This window comes from Stegodyphus dumicola, chromosome 1 (assembly GCF_044657685.1).
Source record: "Stegodyphus dumicola isolate Sdum_Otavi_A_Nest chromosome 1, ASM4465768v1".
Taxonomy (NCBI): Eukaryota; Metazoa; Arthropoda; class Arachnida; order Araneae; family Eresidae; genus Stegodyphus; species Stegodyphus dumicola.
In genome coordinates, this window is record NC_140768.1 from 75319000 (window position 1) to 75342869 (window position 23870).

The following is a 23870-nucleotide window of genomic DNA, read 5'->3' on the forward strand; positions in this document are numbered from 1 at the left end:
AATTTTTAACATAACTACGGATAATTTTCACTATATTTCTATTGACCCGTTCCGCTATATTTGATTGCGGCTGATACGGGACCATTTTTAAATGACGTATGCCCAGTTTTTGGCACATGTCTTCAAATATATTACTTACAAATTGAGGACCATTATCCGATATAACTTTTAGGGGCGCCCCGTATTTTAAAATATATTTATTTAAAATAGAATCAGTAACTAATTTCGCGGAGGCTCGTTTTAAGGGAACAATTTCGGTCCATTTACTAAAATGATCAACCATAACAAATAGATAGCGACTTTTATTTAACTGACTTTTTGGGAAAGGGCCCAATAAATCGATGCCAATTATTTCATTTGGAAATTCGGATTTAATACTATTTAGAAACCCGGCCGGGCGGAAATTAATATAATTAACTGCTTGACATGTTGGGCAGGACTGGACATACGCCCTTGTTAACTTTTGCAGTGCAGGAAAGTAGATTGCTTCGCGTACGCGTTGGATAGTTTTTCGAATACCAGCATGAGAAGCTAAAGGGCTGTCATGGAGCTCCTGCAGGATATTTAATCTAAGACTAGCTGGGATAACAGGTCGAAATTCGTTGTTGGAATTCGGAGTTTTTGTATAGAATAATAGACCATCTATTAGTTCGTAATGGGCCGCCCTATTTCTTATCGCCACAATATCTTGGTGGCTAAAATTTTCAGGATTCTTCAAATACTCATAAATGTTTCCAAAACTCAGGATCCTTACCCAGTTCGGTTATTACAGCTTCTCGGGAATTTATTGTACATGCTGTAAGCATTGCCACCTTTACGGTATTACCTTGTTCGTCTATTTTAATTCTTGATAGGGCATCTGCTACAATATTTTCCTTTCCGGGGGTATGCTTGATTACCAGATTATATTCTTGCAGCTTGAGTGCCCATCTTATTAACCTGGGGGATAAATTTTTCCCTGAGTACAATCTAGTTACCGCCGCATGATCAGAGTACACTGTTATCGGCGCCTTTCCAAAATAGACTCGGAACTTTTGCACTGCTAACAGAACTGCAAGTGCCTCTCTCTCGGTCGCGGAATAGTTTCTTTGTGTTTGATTTAAAGTTCGGCTAAAAAATGCCATGGGCTGCTGATTTTGCGAAAGTACCGCTCCTACCGCATAATCCGAAGCATCCGCTGAAATTTCTAAATTCTCATCCTTTTCAGGAAATTTCAACACAGGGGCTTGCGTTAATGCTTGTTTTAATTTTTCGAAAGCACTATTGGCTTCGGCCGTCCACGAGAATCTTACCTTTTTCCTTTTTAATTTTAACAATGGCTCAGCGATAGCTGCAAAATCTTTTATAAAGGACCTATAATATGAACAAAGTCCTAGAAAAGAAGAGAGCTTCTTTGCCGTGTTTGGAGTCGGATACTTTTGTACAGCAATTATTTTTGATTCGTCTGTCTCTATTCCTTTCTGAGATATCTTGTAACCTAAATATTTTAATTCAGGGGCTGCAAATTTGCACTTTTCGACATTAACTTTTAGACCGGCCTCATTTAATAAAGAAAACACCTGTCTTAAATCCTGTACATGTTGGTCGAGATTATCACTAGTAATAATGATATCGTCTAAATAGATAAATGTGGACTTTCCAAGAACAGGTCTTAACACAATGTCCATGCATCGCTGAAATGTTGCCGGGGCCCCTGAAAGGCCAAACGGCATACGCGAAAATGCATAAGTGCCAGACTTGGTTATAAAAGCAGTCTTAGGCGCGTCCTCAGGTCTAACCCCTATTTGAAAATAACCAGTCGTTAAGTCTAAAGTCGTCATAAATTTGGTTGATTTTATGTTCCTTAGAATTTCTTCAATGATCGGTAACGGATATACTGGATATTTAGTTATGGAGTTTAATTTACGGTACTCAATAGCGAATCTCCACCTTTTTGGATGCGTCAAAGGATAGTCATTATTTTTCTTACATAAAACCACCGGGCTAGAATAACTACTTGAGATGGGCGTTATGATCTTTTTACGTAGCATGTCGGTAATATGCCATTCTATAATTTTTTCCTTACTCTTATCATACCGGTATGGTTTTTGGCGAACTGGCATTGCATCTCCGGTGTCAACACTATGGTTAGTAACCTGAGTATATCCTGGAATATCACTAAATAACGAAGCAAATTCACTTACCACTTGTCGGATTCTTCCTTGCTCGTCATTAGGGAGGTGGTCAAGTTTTAACATCGGCGGTTCAGCCTTTTCTGCACGCCTTTTCTGCTTTCATTGTCAGCTTAAGGGACGCTTCATTAAAATCCAGTGTTGCTTGTGCGTCTGAAAGAAAATCTATTCCTAAGATTAAATGTGCTTGCAGATTCTTTACTATAAAAAACATCACCTTTACTTGTTCGTCCTTGATACGGATATACAAAGGTACTTTACCTACGCACTTACATTTTTCTCCTTGCCCCGCTAACACTGTCGTATTATCCGAATTATATATGCGGTATTTGCGAAAATACTTCCTAAAAAAATCTTCTGCCACACAGGAACACTGCGCGCCGGTATCCAGGAGGGCGGTGGCTGGGATATTATTCACGAAGACTTCAATCTTCGGAAGGGTCAGATTTTTCACCATTACTGTATTTAACTTGTAGGAAGAGGGGTTTTCGTGGCCTTCGGATTTCCGCACCCTCCCGTCAGCAGAAATCCGTTTTAGTTTAAATCCTTTTTTGTTTCCGTGCTTTCCTCCTTTTTCCACTGGCCTTGAGACTTTTTTCCTGGGTTGCTATTGAACTGTCAACCTTCGCCGGCTGTTTTTGAATGCTCGGGTTTCCTTGCCCACTGATTCGCTTTTTCTCCGTAGCCATGTGCTTGAGTTTGCTGTAATCTTGGCGTACCAAATTGGTTTCGCTGTTGATATTGGCGTCTTCCTTCGACGTCCGCCGTTCTTCTACTTTCAAACTGGATTGCTAGCTCAAATAACTTTTCCAGTGTAGTCAGATTTCTTAATTCAATAAAGTCTTGCACTTGGGGCAGTAACCTCGGCAAAATCACTTGAATTATTTCAGGATCCGGACGGTTTCCATACACGAGTTTGAAGTCGTGAATTTTTCTTAAAATAAAACTTGAGAGGTTTTCGATTCTTTGTTGATATATACTAAAAAGTTCCGTTTCTAATTTCGCACGATCCCTTACAACAGGGAAGGCTTTTAGTAGGGCAGTCTTGAAATTCTCGTAAGTATAGGTGGGACTTCCTGCTTGACCCAAGAGACTTCTGCCTATACATTTGAACCAGTTAAGCGCTTGGCCCCTCAAAGCGCTGGTAGCTAAGGTAACTTTTTGAAACTCGTGCACGGGGTATAGCATGAAGTGGTCATCCAATTTTTCCAAAAAACTGGTTACCGGTGAGGGTGAGTTTCCATTAAATGTTGCTTCTGGTTTCATCGAGGCGCGCATGGTCTGGACGATGTAACCAAATCTTTCCAGGGCGGCAGCTGGCATTTCTGGATTCTGAGCCGTTTCTGCAGGCAGCACAGGTTCTTCTTGAAACTCGGCCATGGTTATTCTTCTTCGTTGGGCGCCACTATCAGGTTCAATGTTCCTTCTTACCTTCTTCGGGAACATGCAAGGACCTGACTCGGAACAGAGAGCTTACTAAAGCTATGTTCACTAATTGTGGGAAGTAGACAGGATACACAAGAAGGGTATACAAAACCCTTTATTTTCTCTATTTACAAAAACTTCCCTACTTCGGAATACACAAACCCTCTAGTTGGGGTCTAACGTAAAATATAAAAATAGAACTAAACTCTAATTTAACTTTAAAATAATAAACGTGGAAGATTGGCCTTATAATAACAGGAAGACGTATGTAGTACAGAAAACTGTGAATACTACAATACGTTTAAAATTTATCAAGAGGATTAAAACCTCTGGCCTGGAAGGCAACCAGCAACTGCGTAACTTCTAAGGTAAGCGGCCTGCTTCGACTCACTGCTTCCTCTCTCTCGCTTGGCAAAAAGCCACAACTTAAATACTTGGCGTTCGCCAGACAAACTTTGCATAAAAACCTTAACGCTTATAATTCTGGCCGGAAGTAGAAAATAAGAAGTGATAGTAAAGATTTAAAATAAAATAAACGTTAGTAAAACTTAAGATCCTTACAAACTAAATACGAAAGAAACATTGTCCACTGGTAGAATATTTACTGTTTTATGCAAAATGAAGATAGAACCTTTACCAAATTTAAGTCTTTTACCCAAAATTCCAACAAATTTTAGAAAATGTGCTATAGAAAGTAACTTATTTACCTAAACATGAGTCTTTACAGATTTTTATCGGCTTCAGATTTACTATCAGTGGGAAAATCATAAAGTTAACTTCTTCTAGCCTTGCCAGTATATACTACAAAAAAGTCATGAATCATTTTGCAGTACAATTAACATTTTAATACTAATTAACTTTCAATTAAGATTTTAAAAAGAAAAGTATATTTATGCGCATATTATCAAATTATTCCCAAGCATTATTAAGATAAATGCAATTAAATATCCACGTACACACTACGAAAATCCCATTCATTAGGAACAGTAAAACTTTACCAATACTTAAATGAAATGTAAAATCTTGCAATGCATTAGTATAAAACCTGAGCAACATATCATTTCCTATAATCAGTAAACGGTAAAAAAAGAGTATTCTTATGAAGACTTAAGCAGTAAGAGTAATGTAAAGAGATATTCATTTAAAACATAATATGAAACAGTTGACAGCTAAGTAAAGTTACATTTCAATATAAATAAAACATTTTTTATTAAAATACATACTTACTAAAACAATTTTTTCTCACAAATTTTCTATTCTATCACGTAAAGTTGACAATGAAATATTCTTTAAAACGTCATCACTGTCATAAATACAACAACAATTGTTTACATAAAGCTTTTGAGCAAGTCTTTTAAAGTTCATTGACAATATAGCTTTGTCAATATTATTCATAGCTTTTTCCCGAGTTGTCTGCATTATACAGGGGTGGCGACGCTGACTTGGATGATCGACAGCACATCCCTCACAGATAAATACCTCGTTGAGACTGGTTAAGTACTCCTCGTAAATAATATTGTTAAGTTTCTGCATGCATAGCTCGCTAGTTAAATGTTCCAGCTGCTGGCATTTTGATCGCCGTTTTCTTATCTTATGCGGTAACACATTTTGAAATAGAGCAGTTTGGATAGTCTGAGTTATTTCATCGTAAAAATCTAAAAGTTTATCGGTCTGATATGATTTTAATTCAAAACAATCTGCTACGAGACGGAAACCACCGCAGGAGTTTTTAAAAATTTGTTGAAGAACACATTGCGCGTTTGTACAAAATACCGCCAACTGATTATTGGCTATAAAAGATGCTTCTGAATATTTGAAATTAAAGTTTGGTAATTTGTTCATGAAATCATACCACGTCGCAGGAGTCATATTCACACCCTCAAGAGAAGATCCACAGTTGAAATTATTCTTTTCTGCAAAGTTCTGTATATGAATTCGAACGTTATTATTTCTACTTACAACGATGGAAAGATGGCACATCCGTTTTGATGACCAATAATTGATCACTTCATCATGATTTCGTGATGATTTATAATGTCGAGTCAGCCAGTCGTCCTGGGGTATCTCGAATATCTCATCTTTTAAAGGTGCTTTCTTGCGCAGAAAAGTCTTTTTATTCATATACAGTTTTGGGGTTATGGAGTTAATTATGTCGTCATAATAACCGAAGTCCATTTCATCAGAAGAACGGTTCAGTTGCGAAGATATAATTTTTCTAAACGTCAAACTTATTCGAATAGTCTTCACTTCGGGCGGCTGGGATGGGATACCGTGTTTCCAGACTACATTCGTGGGGGGTTTCATCACCAGAAGCGATCCATGTTCCAGACTCAGAATATGAGTCATATATTTCTCTCTTGTAAAATGCATTACTCGCGTCGCACCGTAACTCAGTGTGGGAATGCAGTAGGAAGGGTCCAGGGAGCTTTCATCGTCTCTTGTGCGCGGAAATCTTGGCATCTCCGTCAGGGTATTTGTTGAGCAGAACGTAATTATATTTTTCGTGGGTGAGTGCTTCCACTTCACTTTTAATTTGCTGCAGCACAGGAGTCCACGGCTGGGCGGCGATCGATGTCCCCGAAAATCTGTAGGTGAGTCCATTTTCATCCCCGAAGGCACAACAAAGTCGAGCTGGAGTATGTTGGTGGCTGTAAATATTCAGTTTTACAGGTTGGAAAGGATACGTGCAGAGTTCCGCAAAGACAGAATCAACCTTCTCTTTGCCAAGAAAATCTTTGAAATAGGATAGTATTAACTGATCATCAAATATTTCGGCCATCGGGAGTATTGTAAGAGTTAAGAATGACTGAATTCTTAACTCTTACAATACTCCCGATGGAATGAAGAATGAAGAATCGGGAGTATTGTAAGAGTTAAGAATGTTAAGAATTAAGTACAGTCCTCCAAGATTTGCAATGAAATTAGAAATCTACTGAGATGAGATATTTTTAAACAACTTATTTATATAGTCATTTACTGATAAGAAACGATCATTTGATTCATTATCTCGCTAAGATTTCATTCCTTTAATCCGTAATAGCCTTATTTGTTCCGATAACATCATGTTTTCCAGGACGATGACAATCACATTGAATCATCTAAGAATAAGCAGATGGGGTACTTCGTATCACTTTAAGTTGATAAACCAACGATTAGGAAAAGAGGGCTTGTTAAAATAGGATATGTACATATCCTATTAATGGTGGTTTAACAGGCCCTCTTTCCCTAATCGTTAATGCAACAGAAATCTAAATAACATATTTTCCACTGCAGTAGAATTCTAAATAACTTCAAATACTGACTAAAATTCATTACAATAATTCATCGCTTTAAATTTCTGTTCTTTGCAGATGATACAGGAAAAACATTTTCTAATAATATATTTCTAATTCTACTAGGAATTATTGATAAATAACCAGATGAAAAAATTGATACACGCATAGATGGAGGAGATGTAAATAATTATTACGAAATAATGTGAAGCAGTGTTTGCATTCAAAATGTAAGATGTTATACTTATGAAATTCTGCACTTTACTTTGGAACTGTACGAATTTTCGCTCAGAAAAAGACTGAAATTTAGGATATATTAATTGAAAATTTATTCATTATACTTTTAAGGAATAAAAACAATTCAGAATTTGCCATACGTTCCATTCGTACATACGTACATAAATAAAGAATATAGCAAGTGTTTGTAAATACATTGAAGAAATTTTACAATTCCTTAATGCTGTTTATTTAATTCTTTGAAATAAGAAAATAAAAGCGCGAATATACGTTAACAAACTAAGCGGGAAAATCCAGTTTACATTACTGAGAATTATAACATGTAAACAAATTACATCTAAATAACGAATTATTAAGCACAGTATATGTTAACAATTATTAAATGCACTGTTAGACAAATTAAAATGAAACATATATTAGAAAAATAAGCAAGTGCAATCGGTATGAACGTTAAAATAACTAATAAACAAAGTTCCACAACATTGCAGTTGTTAACATCACTCGATCACACTCGACAGCCATGGAGATCACGAATAAGCTAGCGTAGGGTTGCTTTTAGTCACCAATATTTCTCCCCGCGCCAAAGGTACACCCTCAAGCGAGCGCAGTAAGCGAAATTCGCTTAACACTGTTCAACTCAATGTGCGGTCTGCCATTACGCAATAGGATGGGGAATGAGCAGACCAATCCAACACCTCATCTACCATACAGTAATCGAGAAGATTGCCCTATACGGAGCAGCCATATGGGCAGAACCAATGACAAAAGAAAGCAAAAAAAGCTTCATACAATTCAGCTACCCTTCTTTCTTAACTATCCAGGAAGCTACAGAACAACACAAATGCGGCACTCTTCCAAATCGCTAACGGCGCTCCACTTTTTATACGCGCTGAACAAGAATTCCATAAGACAACACAGTACTACAACTACGAAAGAAGAGCCATTACAAATCATTAGAACTTTTAGCAGAGAATTACGAGACACCGGCACACCCATATGAACACCACCCAGGAAAAAAAAAATATCACATTAAGCCTGAAAAAAGAAGTAAGCGAAAAGAAATTCCAACTCTTTATAGACGGTTCCGGTCTAGAAGAAGATAAAGGCAGCGCAATCAAAATCTACCTAGATCCCAATTCGACAACAGAAGAGAAGCTCCATCTAGATCAACAAAATAGTGTATTCCAAGCGGAATCAGTAGCGCTCCTTGAAGCAATAAAATACAGCATCCCAAACTCCTTAAAAGCAGCACATATCTTTACAGACAGTCTTTCAGCGATGCATGCCATCGCAAACCCGCACCACCGATCAAAATTAATCCAAGGGATTACAGAGAGAACTTCAGCATCACAAAATCAACACTTCTTTATCACTTGAAGGCACATGCAGGGACAAAAGGCAACGAGGAGGCTGACATCCTAGCCAAAGAAGCAGCTAGGGGTCAAAATGCACAATATTTATCAGTACCATGGCCTGGCTCGCACCTTAAAAAATCATAACCAACAAATCTAAAGCTGAATGGCAGAACTGGTGGGACAACGCCGAACAAGGAAGAAAGACTTATCAGTTGTTCCCAAAAGTAGGCATAGCTCCCAGTTTAATAACTAGAGAAATAACGTGGTTCTTATCAGGGCATGGCCCTTTTCTCACGTACTACTATGCAAGGAAACTAGCAACCTCAGATCAATGTGCATGTGGAGAAAGGGGCAGTCCCGACCATTACATATTCAAATGCCCCCTTACAGCTCATCATCATCTAAAAGTCCCGAATTCAGAGAGTGAAGTGACTCCCTTTATTAGGTACGCTATCAAGAACGTCCCTCTCCGAAAAAAAATCATAATTATAATGAGCTTCCTGTCCATAAGAGGCACTAAGCTATGCAGCACAACCTAGAATAATATAACAAAGCTATTATTTAAAACATAGTATGCAAGCAGACCTGGAGCTGCCCTCCATAGCAGGTAAGTGCGAAAGGCACCAACTGTAAAAACACCGATGTATATTTAAGGGAAAAAGAAAGGCACTGCCCGCGGTCTGGTAAAATACGAAGCATTGCAAGCAACGCCTGGCAGAATCCCCTGTAAGTCCTGTGGGGTGTAATTTATCTGGATATCTAGTGTGGCTGGACAATACCCACATTGCCAATGGTTAAACAATGGGTGTCCACCACATTTCTCCATATCCATATCCATACTGAACTTGCGGTTTGAGTGAATCTTAGTACTGGCCAAACTGACTTGCACGCACTTTCTCCCAGTTTCTTCTACTTTGGAATTTCACTGCAAGCTGAAATAGAACTTCTAATGTTTGCGGATTACGCACTTCGAGGAAATCTTGCGCTGACGGTTGAAGACGCAGTAGAATTACTTCAATAAGTTCATTATCGGGCTTTTTCCCGTATAATAAATTTAGAATTTGTATTTTTCGTAAAATAAATTTCGTCAACTCATCGAAATTGCTTTGATATTTACTAAACAATTCTGATTCAAGTTTCGCACGAAAACGCTTTTAGAAGCTTCGCACGAAAACACGGAACGCTTTTAGTAATGCAGACTTGAAATTTTCCCAGTTATACGATTTCGATCCTGGGTCCCCCAACAAGAAATTTCCTGTGCTCTTATACCAGCTAAGGGCTAGATCTTTTAAGGCTGTAGTAGCGATGGTCACCTTTTGCAGCTGATTCACAGGATGTAAGGTGAAATGTAGGTCCAACTGCTCCAAAAACGTCAGAACTGAGCCCTTGTCGTCAAATGTTACTATTGGCTTCATGAAGGCCCGCATCGCTTCCAAAATACATCCAAACCCTTCCATAGGATACGTGGATGTCTGGAGGTACCTTAAAGGTCGGAGGGGTCAACGTAAACTTCCCGGATTCTAACGGCATGGTCCATTGAAAAACTTTTCGGGCGCCAAATGTAAGATTCTCACTAGTGTAATTCTCAGTTACTGTGGAAAGTGACGAATCTTAAGAACTAACTAGCGAATAATCGTTTAAGTTCGTGTGAGAAGAAACAACAAGATGGAAGGGTAACTAACCCTTTATTATTCCAATAAGATTTAACAAAACTCCGTCTTGGAGTGTACAATCAAAGCCGACACTTAAGCTTGAACTTAAGAGACTAAAAATTAAACTAAAACTAAGATTAACTAAAGAAATATAACCTAAGCTATCAAGATTCTAATCAAGTTGGTCCCTTAACTTTATTTGACTACGAACCTTATCAAGGGCCTGAGTACGGTCGAGCGTAATAACAGCTTTGAGAGAGAGAGTAGCCAAAAGGCAGGCGCGCGTAAATCAGAAACTCCGATTCTCTCTTTCGCGGTTTAAATACCGCTCCTCCTCATTAAGTATTCAGAAAGATTCCAAAACTACGTTCTGGCCAGAAGTAGTAAATTGAAATTAAGAGTTTGACAGGAAAGGAACTTAAAAATTAACTGTTAATAAAATTAACATAATTCTTACATCTTCAAGGCAATTTACTTATGCTTCTAAATTCTGCTCTATGGAAAGTTTTAGGAACTATATATGAAATACTACTTTAAGGAAGAACTAAGGATCATTTTAGGAAAGCCTAGCCATGATGTACGTTTTATATTCGTACAATTTAAAATTACCCGGGTAACAAATACACGAAAATTGCAACCTTTATAACAACTATAGAGCAATATAAATCCGTTTTTAACTTTTGTAGGACTCATGAATCGGTTTTCAGATGCCTATCCTGATTTTGCTGTTTTTATGTATAACGTATTTCATAGATTTAGATGAATGCAAACGAAAAATTAGAAATAATTTTTTATCAGCTGATTTAAATTTTTTTAGTTCAGTGCTACAAACAGACGTTCAGAATATTGGCATCGGTCCCATTTAAATAGCTGAAAGAAAAGAGATAGAATGTCTATGCTTTTTGAGTATTCCAGAAATTTTCCCCTGATTATAAATTAAAACGTTCAGTAAACTGTTTCTTTATTAACAGTAAAAAAATATATTGCTGAGTGAAAAAAGTTCTTTCTATTTTATGGAAAACCGCAATCGCTCTGTATATTTAACAAGCCGCTCCGTATATTTAATAAGTAGATTAAAAACTCATTAACTATGCATCTTGTGAATACTGCTATGTTATAATTTTGCAACTGGTATCGCTGGAAGCTAGGTCAAGTTAAAACTTTTGCAACTTCATGAATTAATATTTTAAAGTGAACGAAAAATATATTTCAAATAGCATCATGACGTGAATGATCACGAATAATTAAAGTTAAAATTTTAATGATTACTGATGCTAAAACTTAACATGCAAATCAAAATAATTGCAAGCATTTAAAATTAATATATGGTATATCATAGTTTTAATGAGAATATTTCGAAGACCAAATTTTAAGTTTTAATATGAATGCATAAACCTACATTTTTCTTTAATATGATACTCGAAATCGCAGTTACAGCACAAGTAAACGTTTTCTGAGTTTAAAATGAAATAACTACGAAAATATGATATGAATAGTAGATATCAAGTCAAGGGTATATACAGATACTTTAGAACGTAATAAAATACGATGGATAACTAGAAAATGTATGTTGAAAGTTGTCATAAAAATATAACCTAGATCAAAATACGAGTAAATACCAATTAAGGTTAGAGACTGAAATGCTTATTCCTTGATATTTGATTGTAATTTAAGTTATTTTCATAATTATTCGTTTCAGTAACTTTTACAATTATTGAAAGACATTTTATCAAAATTTTAAAAAAAATTCCAAGAAATGAACAGGAAATGAATTTTACTTTACAGGTAGAAGACTATGGAGACAAAGAACGACTTGCCGAATCTCTTATTATACATTGTAACAAGCCATGTTATGTGCTACCAAGGTATATATATATAAGCCAGAATACTAAACATTTTTATATTTGTGCCATTTAACTTAAAAAAAAATCTGATGTGTACACCACATGACTTCCTTGTACGAAATATTAAATTATACGCATTTTTTCTTGAATTTCATTTAAACTTATTGCATTGAATTAAATCTACTTCGCCGACAGCGCATAAACCATAATAGAATAAATGCATTCTTTAAAATTCGCTCTATTTGTTTACCATAGCGACACTCTAGCGCTAGGTTCACTTAACAGTATTATATTTCGTTCATATTATAACTCAGAATGCACAAAATTTATATCATTTAAAGAATTATCTAATCGTTGCTCCATGTCCTATTCAAATACTATAATAAAGCTAGAACGATGTATAAAAGAAATTAAGCAAACAAAACAAAAAGGAAATAGTTCTTCACAGACGATTGAGTATTTGTCATTCAATTAATTGAGTTCTCACTTCACTACAAGGCAAAAATACATAAAAACTCAAAATATCTATATTCAAAATTACGAAGTAAATCCTAAACACTTATTTCCTCGAAAAAAATCCAGAAAGGATTAAGCATTGTTTATTTCGCAATAATAAATGAAGGCGTTATCGTTGTTGTTGCGAAGCTAAGTTTCTCTAGATTGAGAACAAATCCACTACTCTGCTGTTTCAAAAGTAAACAAGCAATGGCAGCCATCAAAAAAATTATTAAGCTTAGCGGCACTTAAACAACTTTAAAATTGTTGATAATTCTAAAAATGTTGCATGCAGATTTACTAAAGGGATAAAAACCTTAACCGGAAGATAAGAAGAACATAATTCAATCATTTTAAAGCAAAAAATGTACAATTTACAAACATATAAGAGTAAAGAAACTGAGATCACTGATCCGGGTAACAGAGTGGATATATATATAAGTATATTTATATACGTTTAGCGCGGCCGATTGCAACCAAAATACGAGGTGCACATCTGCATGTTATAGTAGTCCTATATACAAAATTTCACCGTTCTGTAGCTACTCGTTTTTGAGTTATGCGAGATACGTACAAACGCCACGAAAAATTCTCATCAGAATTCATTTTAAAGCAGTTTTATAATTTTTTTGGAGGAAAAGAGCATTTTATTCTGTCCTTACGTACAAATATCACGCAAAAATCGTTAAATTGCATTTGATAGTGGTCAAAATGGATATTTTCGTTGAAATATGCTGCCTGAAACTTTTCGCTATTACAATACTTTCTTTTTGCTTCGTACAAGGAAGTAAAAATTGATAATTCCTCAGCTAATTCAACTGATTTTTTTTACATGTATAATATTTCCATTTTGCAGCGTAAGAAGAGCATGGGTCAAGTCCATAACAAGAGACATTAATGACAGCACTTTTAAAAATTACTCTGCCTTAAAAAAGTACTGGAAGAATATGGTAATTTTTTGGAAATTTTATCAAAAGAATTATTACTTACAATTAACTCTTAATTAAAGGTATTAAACTGTTATCTTGGTGCAAAACTTTTAACCCTTAACTGGGTATTTCCTTGAAATTTCTCATAATAGTCTTGCTTGAGGCAATCTGCAGCATTTTTACCTCAATTTAAAAAAACCGCTTACAATACTTAGAAAATTTCAACTTTTGAAAATATTTGAAGCGTTATATTTAAACACCTATTCATTCATACTATGCAATGTAGAATATAAATATTTCGGTATATTTGAATGTTTAATAACATACATGGCTCTTCAGCGCCTTTTGTTTAATTTTTTGAAAAAGAATATCAGTTTGCGTATTTAATGCTCAGTTATGTTTAATGATTTGTATGTTTTGCATGTATCACTGTTTGTATATTTTTACCATAGAGATTATAAAGACACTAGGTTCTAATAAATTTAAGCAATATTCTGTGTATTTTGCAAGGTAGGTTATATTTTTAATTAGATACATTTTTTTACTGGCATAAAAAGGGTTAGAGTTAATATAAGTGATGCAATTTTTATTTTTCCCGATAATTATTATTATACTATTATTCTTTTTTAGTATGGCTATAGATTGCCTGATGTTCCAGAAGAAAACGTGTGCTACTTCAATGTCGTTTTTAATACTAACACATGGATTCAAGATGTTGTTTCTTACACGTATCCTTTAAGACTGAAACGCAATGAATGTATTTTATGAAATTGTTTAATTCTATACCAATATTCTTACAACAGCGATTTCAAATATCATAAAAATAATTTCGTATTTATAAAGGATATTTTAAAATACAATGCAAATATTACTTTTTTATAATTGGGAGTAGAATTCTTATAATCTCTTATCTTACTTTAAATTAAATACTTCAAGGTTATTTTCCACCTCGCGATTAAATTTGTAACCGTAGGAGCAACAGCTGCGGAAAAGAAGTCTACTCGCTTAATTTTTTCTCCTTTTCATTTCCGTTTAGCGTAAGTCGTTTCGTGGAAAGGTCCGCGAGTAAAGGCTGACTTAAATCATAGTCTCAAATGACGTGGCGAAAATACAGTAAGGGTGACACGAGTTACGATCGCTAATGGGGGTGGGATGGCAAATGCCTCGAAGTCCCTAAGTAATAGACTGTAGCAGATCGAATTGATACGTTATTTGGTCACATAAAAGGAGATGAACCCGCATACCTTTTTCTTGTTTTACTTTTAAAGACTTGATTTTTAATTTGTTCCCATATTTAATAAAAAAAAAAAAAAAAAAAAAAAATAGTAGAAAATAATTTACTTTGAAAGAATTTTCTATACTTTTATAAAAACATTTGATATTATTTTTAATTCACTTGAATTGCATTGAATCAATTGTAATATTGACCATTTGAATAAAGAAACTTGTTAAACTATGAAATATGGTGCAACGTATGTAAACAAAAAGTTGCCAAAATGATTACTTAATTCGTTTCCAAGCTATCCATAAAATGAAAAACTTGATAATTGTTTTCGTGTTTAAAATACATTCTTCCTTAACTAAAATACTTATAAGACATTTTTATCCTAAATATAAATAACATATCTTCAGTAACAGTTTTAATGTTTCTAAAGATAAAATTAATACAACATTTGCTTCACAGTATGGATTAGTGACAAATTTTGAACTAAAAGTATCAATATGCGGAATGCTTATAAGTAGTGATAAATCTCTATTTTCCGAAAATGCTATCTGATTTTAGAATGCAACCAAAAAGCAATGTTCTTTTAATACCACAAAAAACAATTGCAATACGTACGACAGCAGTTCTAAGTATGGCGTACTAAAAAACAAACAATTTACAAAAGTTTATATGATATCGTATTTAAAAAATGTGACCATAAAATTCTAAGCTTGCAAAACGCAATAATTTTCCAGTGAAAATATCATTACATTACATATACATATATACAGCACTATTTTAAAGACTGTAAAGCAAAACAAAATATGAACATTACAAAGAAAAGAAAATAAAGTTGTATAAATGTTATATTTGTTGTATAGATTTAAATATACAAATCATTGCTGGATGTAGTCAACTCTCGATTAACTAAAGTGGATAAATCGGATTGCGTATTATCTGGCTCTTGTCTTAAAAAAAAATGTCAAGTTTCCTTACGGAAAATTTTGGAAAAATTACTATCACTTATCATCATAATTAAGCAAAATTTCTATGAGGAGTATAAAAAAGGTATGAAAAAACGAAAGATTAGAGCAGTGACACTATAGATGACGTCGCAGTATTTAGGAATTGTTTTTATCCACTATATTATGTAATTTAATTATAAATAATATTAAGTACATAAATATTGTTAAATAATCCTTTAAAAATAAATTGCTTATTAGTAAAAATAAATTTAAGCGTACAGCCACTCATCTTCTGTTTCCCATCGACTCTTTTCTAAATATAAAAGCAGTGTAAGCAAAAAGGTTGTTCTTCGAGTTTTGAAGCATGTTCTTGTTTTGAATGCTCGTTTAATATGTATAATCAAATATATTTATTCTCCAAATCAAAAAAAAAAAAAAAAAAGGCACGTAAAGTATTTAATAATGTTTCTCAATAATGTATAACATGGCTTATTCCTGTTTCTCGTGTTTTATTTAAATACTGTCAGTTTAATAATGATTTTGGGTTAACCATGGACGTAATCCTCGGTGTTACCGTCGTTAATTTGGAGTCTACTGTATTTTGATTGTTAAACATGCAATAGATATAATGATTTAATCAAAATGTTATTTAAAATAATAGATCATGAAATTATGATATTTTGCAGCCAAATAGTATTAAATTATTATTTTATAGTAAAATACAGGCAGCACTGATGATTATCTGTCATGTGTCTGTTTAAGGAGATAAAAATAATATTCTTACACAAAATAATTTGCTCCTAAAGCTACCGTATTGTTTATTTTTAGAAAATGAGCTTTTCAAGTGGGATGTAAAATGAAAATTAATTTTTTCCAATTTTTAAAACCATTTCCAATTTTATTAAAAAGAATGCTCTGTTTTCTTAAACTGCTTCATATAATCTAATAAACACTGGAACAAAACTGAGTGCTTCCGATTAACAGTTTTTAAGTTATAGCCAGATCCTTTTTCGGAAAGTAGAAAGAAACAAAGGTTTTTTTAATTACGTAATAATACTTTCATTTTCAAAGTATTACATTCTCAGCCATCTTTAAAATCCCTGTTCTGTTCGGTAGCCGACATCCTGAGCTAAAAGCCTTTCCTCGGATACGGCTGTGGAGGGATTGAGGGTTAGGTTACTACTCCGACTCCAAAGCATACGTGACGGAACGTTCGTGGGAGTTTTTCATTGGAGAGGTTCATTCGTTTCCTCTCTGCTATGGCTGTTTGCTCTGGCTACGAACGGCATGGAGCCGTGTTGGCCGTGATGGAGCCCGCTGTTCCTTCGCTATGTCTGTGGGTAGAGACGAGATACTAGCCAGTGGTTGAAACATATTGGGTACTGCTGGGCTGGTCGGGAGTTGTCTTTGACAGGTTTCATATTATGTCGCGAAGTTCTTTCGTGATGGAACAATATTCTTCTAAAATAATATGCTATATGTGCTCATATTTTTCCTTTTCTCAAATTTGATAAAAACTGTTATATGCTAAAACTAAGCAAGTAGATTGAAAAAATAATTGGTCTCTCAAAAGAATCATTTGCTGTTCAACTCATTTGTAAAGTGAACGTAAGTCATTTATCTTCAAAATGCCTTCCCCGAAAGCATTTCTTCTGAGGTGAGGAACTTTCAAAAGCTTTACTATTATACAAGCTGCCATAACATTTGAATGAAACTAGGTTATCTCCAGGAATCTATTAACATTATCCAATTATAATCCATCCTGTTATTCTGTTATTCTGTTATTCAAACTGAACCAAAAAGTTCGTTCAAGATAGAAAATGTTATGGATATGAGCGTAAGGAAGAATAAGTTTAATAATGTTCGACTGTAATTTCTAAAGCTGTTCCTTTCTAATACTCTGTATAAACTTTACATGATTTATTTCTGTACAAGTGCATTTCAAAGATACGAACAATTAATTAATGTTAAATTGTTTATATATAAATGTAATTTTATAAATATCGTAATCATTTATCTGTAAAATTGTTGACCACAATCGCTTTTATTCATATCTGTAAAGAATCTTTTGATTCTAAAAGAAAATACTAAAGCAGTTTAAAAAAAACTTCAGTGGCTTCATTTGTCGCATTAACGACAATTTCACTTCCGTGGCAGTAAAAATTATCTTAATCAGCGTGTATAAACTTTCGATACAGTGTAGAATACAGTAAGTAAAAAAAAAATGTGAAATTTAGTTCTTGAATTTATATAAAATTTGAATTAAATTTCTCAGCTTAATTTGCTTAACGTATACCTAGATATCCATTGTATTGTGTGAGATCATCTCCACTGATTTTTAAAAGAAGTGGGATCAACTATCAAAATGTTCTCCGTTCATTCATTAGTGATTTCTGTAAAAGATTGGGAAATGTGTGCGGTGAGAAGTGTACGATTCTTGACACGAAAGCTTGCTTTCCTTTTCTTCAGTTTTATCCTGCTCTACAAATCAAAGAGGTATGTCTCACATGGAAATTTGATAAAAGTACAGGTCGTCTAGGAAATGCCTATACCCTTATATTTTCTTGACAAATGACACTATAATAGCATCTAAAAGGATATAACTTACATTAAGTAGCAACATCACACATGCATCACTGTTCAAGCACGATTTTTTGGATAATCTTAGAGACCTGCTTACTTTTCTGAATATGAAGAGAGGTCACACCTGAAATACTGAAAGAAATACCAGAAAAGACCGATAGACGCATTTCTCGTGGATTTTCAATGCGAGCGAGAAAATGTAGATCTTTTTTTTTTTATAAATAGACAAGTGATGTCCTCACCTTAACTAATAAGGATTTATAAGGGTATAGGACTTACAGAAACTTAAGTCTATTATCAGTTCAACTTTATGTCATCAAAAATACAGCATACATTTTAATACATGTTCACTTTTATATACTTAGTTATAAGCTCAAGTAAAGTTGTGAAATAATATGCTTTAGAAACCATACAGAAATTTAAATACAACTGGAAGGTACAGACTAATAGTTCTGTCAAATTATAATATAAAATTCAGATGGGGTATTGTTAAATAAGTAACAATATTTGTCTTCTCCCTCTAGTGACGTTTTAACAAGAAATCATTTAAATTGTAACCTATGTATAACAGAAAATATTTTATTCATTTAACTTCAAGGGCATTTTTATAATTTTACTTCTATTTTACTACAAATTCTACAGCAAGAATATAATGAGTTCTTCCTAAACTGGGGCACTCAGGGTTCCATATGATTTTGATCTTCTGTGGAGGCGGTCGTCTCAAAGAGGTAATGTTCAATATCGACGATTATTTATGGCTTCAGAAATACTACTTTCTGGGGTTGTTTTAAACAAACGGTCATCTCGAGCGTATCCGATGTATTCTTCATCTTATTTTTTTCTTAAATTATTATGTTGTTGCCACATAAAAATGCAGTATCATAATCAAAGAAAGAGAATGATATGAAAATAGCAGGATAGACAAACTGTGGTATAAGTTTAAACACTGGCCATGGTTTCGAGTAAAAAATGAACAATGAGCTATACTGAAACAAAAACTTCTGGTCAGTATTTAAATATGATATCATTCATCTTACACAAGAGGTGATATGAGAGGGATTTTTAAGTCAGCAATATTTCTGCTGAAAAAGTGTACTTTTTAATGCTAGGCATGATTGTAAGGTAACAAATGAGAGGAATAAAACTCGATCCACTTGGTCTAAAATGATTATAAGGTATTTTGTTCCTTCTTTCTGCATGCTTTCGTGGTGTAACGGTAGCACACTCTGTGCGTATTGGAGAGGTCCAGGCGAGGGCATTATTCATTTTTCGCGTTTCCTATTTCAAAAATCTTAATTCCTGTACAGTGGCACCCGAACAGAAAGGTGGTGGATGATGATGATTCGCCACCAGGATTTGGCGACTGGGTCCCTTTTGAAAAAGGAGAAGTACATAAGGTATTTTCTCTCTGCTTTCTGCATGCCTTCGTACTGTAACGGTAGCAGACTCGGCGCGTATTCGATAAGTCCAGGATCGAGTCCCCGAGAGGCCCTTGCTCATTTTTCGTGTTTCATTTTATGAAAATCCTAAATCTACATGATATCCAATTTATTCGTATTTTCCAAAAGATAGCCTTACCTGAATATTTATACATCTTTGTGAAATAATAATTCCTTCGATGAGAAATAAATTACTGTAAGTATCAATGAACTTGTATATAATATTACATATATCGCATAAAAACATAAATCTATATTAATATTAAATTTAATTTTTAAACATTTTATTTTATATCTTACCATAAAATATAAAAAATGTCCTTCATGTATAAAATGCTTCTGAAAGATTTTATTGAAATAGAAACTAAAATTTCAAAATAAATATATATTGTTATTTCCTGTTCTTTTCTTCAATGAAAGCTTATTTCACTGAACTTTTAAGATGGTTATATTTCCAGTTTTATTTGAAAGAAGCGCAAAACGTAAGTTACGCGAAACAATTACAAAAAATGAACTATTTAATTTAATGATCAATATTTAAAATAGATTCTTTTTTTATACTCAAAGAGCTTTTTCGTACAGTGATATTTGAAAATGTGTGCAAATAATTTTATAATAAAACATCTGATGGTATAGTTTTATTATTAAACATTTCCTATTTAATTGAATTTTCTCATTAGGATATGAAACCGAGACCTGGAACAACATATAACGTGCATACAAGCACTTCAAGCTGTGTAAACCGTTCTAAAACAGACTTCATAGGGAATTATAATGCTACTATTGATCCGTGTCTGCAAGATAATCGAAATCTCAGTATCGAAGGTAAAACTCTTCAAAATATTTCCCATCGTTTTCCATCTGTTTATTCAGAAAATGATGTAAGCAAGATATTTTTAATCCAAGAATCTCAGCAGTTAGCTTCAGCATCGTGCTCAAGTATGACACTGACAACAGAAAATGAGAAGTCTCAACCTAAATATGCGCCACACTTTTATCCAAAGAAGAGAACATCGGAATCGATTTTAACCACCCTAGCATTAGAGAATAGCTCACAAAAAACTCCGCAAAAAAGGTTCGTTCCAAAGTTTTCGAGTAAAAAATCTAACACAGGTGAATATGTTTTTTCAAATCTTACAAATTCTCATGAAAGAGAAAACAATTCAGTTAAAAATCAAGCATGCAAAGTAATTTCTAGGAAAAAGGCTGATATCTCATTGAAATCAAAAAAGCCAAAAGAAGAAATACATTTTCCTAAGAATGGCAACAAAGTCCTTAAAGATTCCGAAAGGAAATCCACTGAAATTATAAAATCAAACGAAGGCAGAGGAAAGAAGAGTACTAAAAAAGTGGCTAATGAAAGTAATCAAAACGAAGAGAAAACTGCCTGGAAATCAAGAGGAAGCAAAATTAAGTCAAGAGACACTATTGCAACCAAATAGAAAATAAATACTACAAAACTGATGAAAAAATAAAATTTTCGTTTTTTCTCTTTTATTAATATGTATACTTGTGATTGACTAAAATTGTTAAATAATTTTTACAGAAACCATATATGCTCATGTTTAATAAATAAATGTTAAAAATTCTATATTTCCCTTTCCGTCTAAGAATAATAAATTTTAATGGAAATGTATCAATAAAAATTCTTATATTTAATTTCTTTAATAAAGGTTTGTAAGGATCTTAAGTTTTACTAACGTTTATTTTATTTTAAATCTTTACTATCACTTCTTATTTTCTACTTCCGGCCAGAATTATAAGCGTTAAGGTTTTTATGCAAAGTTTGTCTGGCGAACGCCAAATATTTAAGTTGTGGCCTTTTGCCAAGCGAGTGAGAGGAAGCAGTGAGTCAAAGCAGGCCGCTTACCTTAGAAGTTACGCAGTTGCTGTTTGCCTTCCAGGCCAGAGGTTTTAATCCTCTTGATAAATTTAAAACGTATTGTAGTGTTCACAGTCTCTGTACTACATACGCTTCCTGTTATTTTAAGGCCAATCTTCCACGTTTATTATTCTAAAGTTAAATTAGAGTTTAGTTTTATTTTGATACTTTTACGTTAGACCCCAAGTAGCGGGTCAGTGTATTCCGAAGTACGGAAATTATTGTATATAGAGAAAAATAAAGGGTTTTGTATACCCTTCGTGTGTATCCTGTCTACTTACCACAATTAGTGAACATAGCTTTAGTAAGCTCTCTGTTCCGAGTCAGGTCCTTGTATGTTCCCGAAGAAGTAAAAAGGAACATTGACCCTGATAGTGGCGCCCAAAGAAAAAGAATAACCATGGCCAAGTTTCAAGAAGAACCTGTCCTGCCTGCAGAAACGGCTCAGAATCCAGAAATGCCAGCTGCCGCCCTGGAAGGATTTGGTTACATCGTCCAGACCATGCGCGCTTCGATGAAACCAGAAGCAACATTTAATGGAAACTCACCGGTAACCACCTTTTTGGAAAAATTGGATGACCATTTCATGCTCTACCCCGTGCACGAGTTTCAAAAAGTTACCTTAGCTACCAGCGCTTTGAGGGGCCAAGCGCTTAACTGGTTCAAATGTATAGGCAGGAGTCTGTTGGGTCAAGCAGGAAGTCCCACCTATACTTACGAGAATTGCAAGACTGCCCTACTAAAAGCCTTCCCTGTTGTAAGGGATCGTGCGAAATTAGAAACGGAACTTTTTAGTATATATCAACAAAGAATCGAAAACCTCTCAAGCTTTATTTTAAGAAAAATTCACGTCTTCAAGCTCTTGTATGGAAACCGTCCGGATCCTGAAATAATTCAAGTGATTTTGCCGAGGTTACTGCCCCAAGTGCAAGACTTTATTGAATTGAGAAATCCGACTACACTGGAAAAGTTATTTGAGCTAGCAATCCAGTTTGAAAGTAGAAGAACGGCGGACGTCGGAAGAAGACGCCAATATCAACAGCGAAACCAATTTGGTACGCCAAGACTACAGCAAACTCAAGCACACGGCTACGGAGAAAAAGCGAATCAGTGGGCAAGGAAACCCGAGCATTCAAAAACAGCCGGCGAACGTCGACAGTTCAATAGCAACCCAGGAAAAAAGTCTCAAGGCCAGTGGAAAAAGAAGGAAAGCACGGAAACAAAAAAGGATTTAAACTGAAAAGGATTTCTGCTGACGGGAGGGTGCGGAAATCCGAAGGCCACGAAAACACATCTTCCTACAAGTTAAATACAGTAATGGTGAAAAATCTGACCCTTCCGAAGATTGAAGTCTTGGTGAATAATATCCCAGCCACCGCCCTCCTGGATACCGGCGCGCAGTGTTCCTGTGTGGCAGAAGATTTTTTTAGGAAGTATTTTCGCAAATACCGCATATATAATTCGGATAATACGACAGTGTTAGCGGGGCAAGGAGAAAAATGTAAGTGCGTAGGTAAAGTACCTTTGTATATCCGTATCAAGGACGAACAAGTAAAGGTGATGTTTTTTATAGTAAAGAATCTGCAAGCACATTTAATCTTAGGAATAGATTTTCTTTCAGACGCACAAGCAACACTGGATTTTAATGAAGCGTCCCTTAAGCTGACAATGAAACCAGAAAAGGCATGCGGAAAAGGCTGAACCGCCGATGTTAAAACTTGACCACCTCCCTAATGACGAGCAAGGAAGAATCCGACAAGTGGTAAGTGAATTTGCTTCGTTATTTAGTGATATTCCAGGATTTACTCAGGTTACTAACCATAGTATTGACACCGGAGATGCAATGACAGTTCGCCAAAAACCATACCGGTATGATAAGAATAAGGAAAAAATTATATAATGGCATATTACCGATATGCTACGTAAAACGATCATAACGCCCATCTCAAGTAGTTATTCTAGCCCGGTGGTTTTATGTAAGAAAAATAATGACTATCCTTTGACGCATCCAAAAAGGTGGAGATTCGCTATTGAGTACCGTAAATTAAACTCCATAACTAAATATCCGGTATATCCGTTACCGATCATAGAAGAAATTTTAAGGAACATAAAATCAACCAAATTTATGACGACTTTAGACTTAACGACTGGTTATTTTCAAATAGGGGTTAGGCCTGAGGACGTGCCTAAGACTGCTTTTATAACCAAGTCTGGCACTTATGCATTTTTGCGTATGCCGTTTGGCCTTTCAGGGGCCCCAGCAACATTTCAGCGATGCATGGACATTGTGTTAAGACCTGTTCTTGGAAAGTCCACATTTATCTATTTAGACGATATCATTATTACTAGTGATAATCTCGACCAACATGTACAGGATTTAAGACAGGTGTTTTCTTTATTAAATGAGGCCGGTCTAA

General features: G+C 34.6%; 1 protein-coding gene across 1 annotated transcript in view; it reads left to right on the forward strand.

Moving 5' to 3' along the window:
- The window catches only part of LOC118193489 (uncharacterized), a 52825-nt gene extending 31577 nt beyond the window's left edge, over positions 1–21248 (forward strand). Inside the window, exons 6-10 of the mRNA XM_085810762.1 lie at positions 11898–11977; positions 13308–13401; positions 14011–14108; positions 17850–18045; positions 20252–21248. Of these exons, the coding sequence (XP_085666888.1) occupies positions 11898–11977; positions 13308–13401; positions 14011–14108; positions 17850–18045; positions 20252–21013 (1230 nt within the window). The 3' untranslated portion in view covers positions 21014–21248. The remainder of the gene's footprint in view (positions 1–11897; positions 11978–13307; positions 13402–14010; positions 14109–17849; positions 18046–20251) is intronic.
- The last annotated feature ends 2622 nt before the right edge of the window (positions 21249–23870 follow it).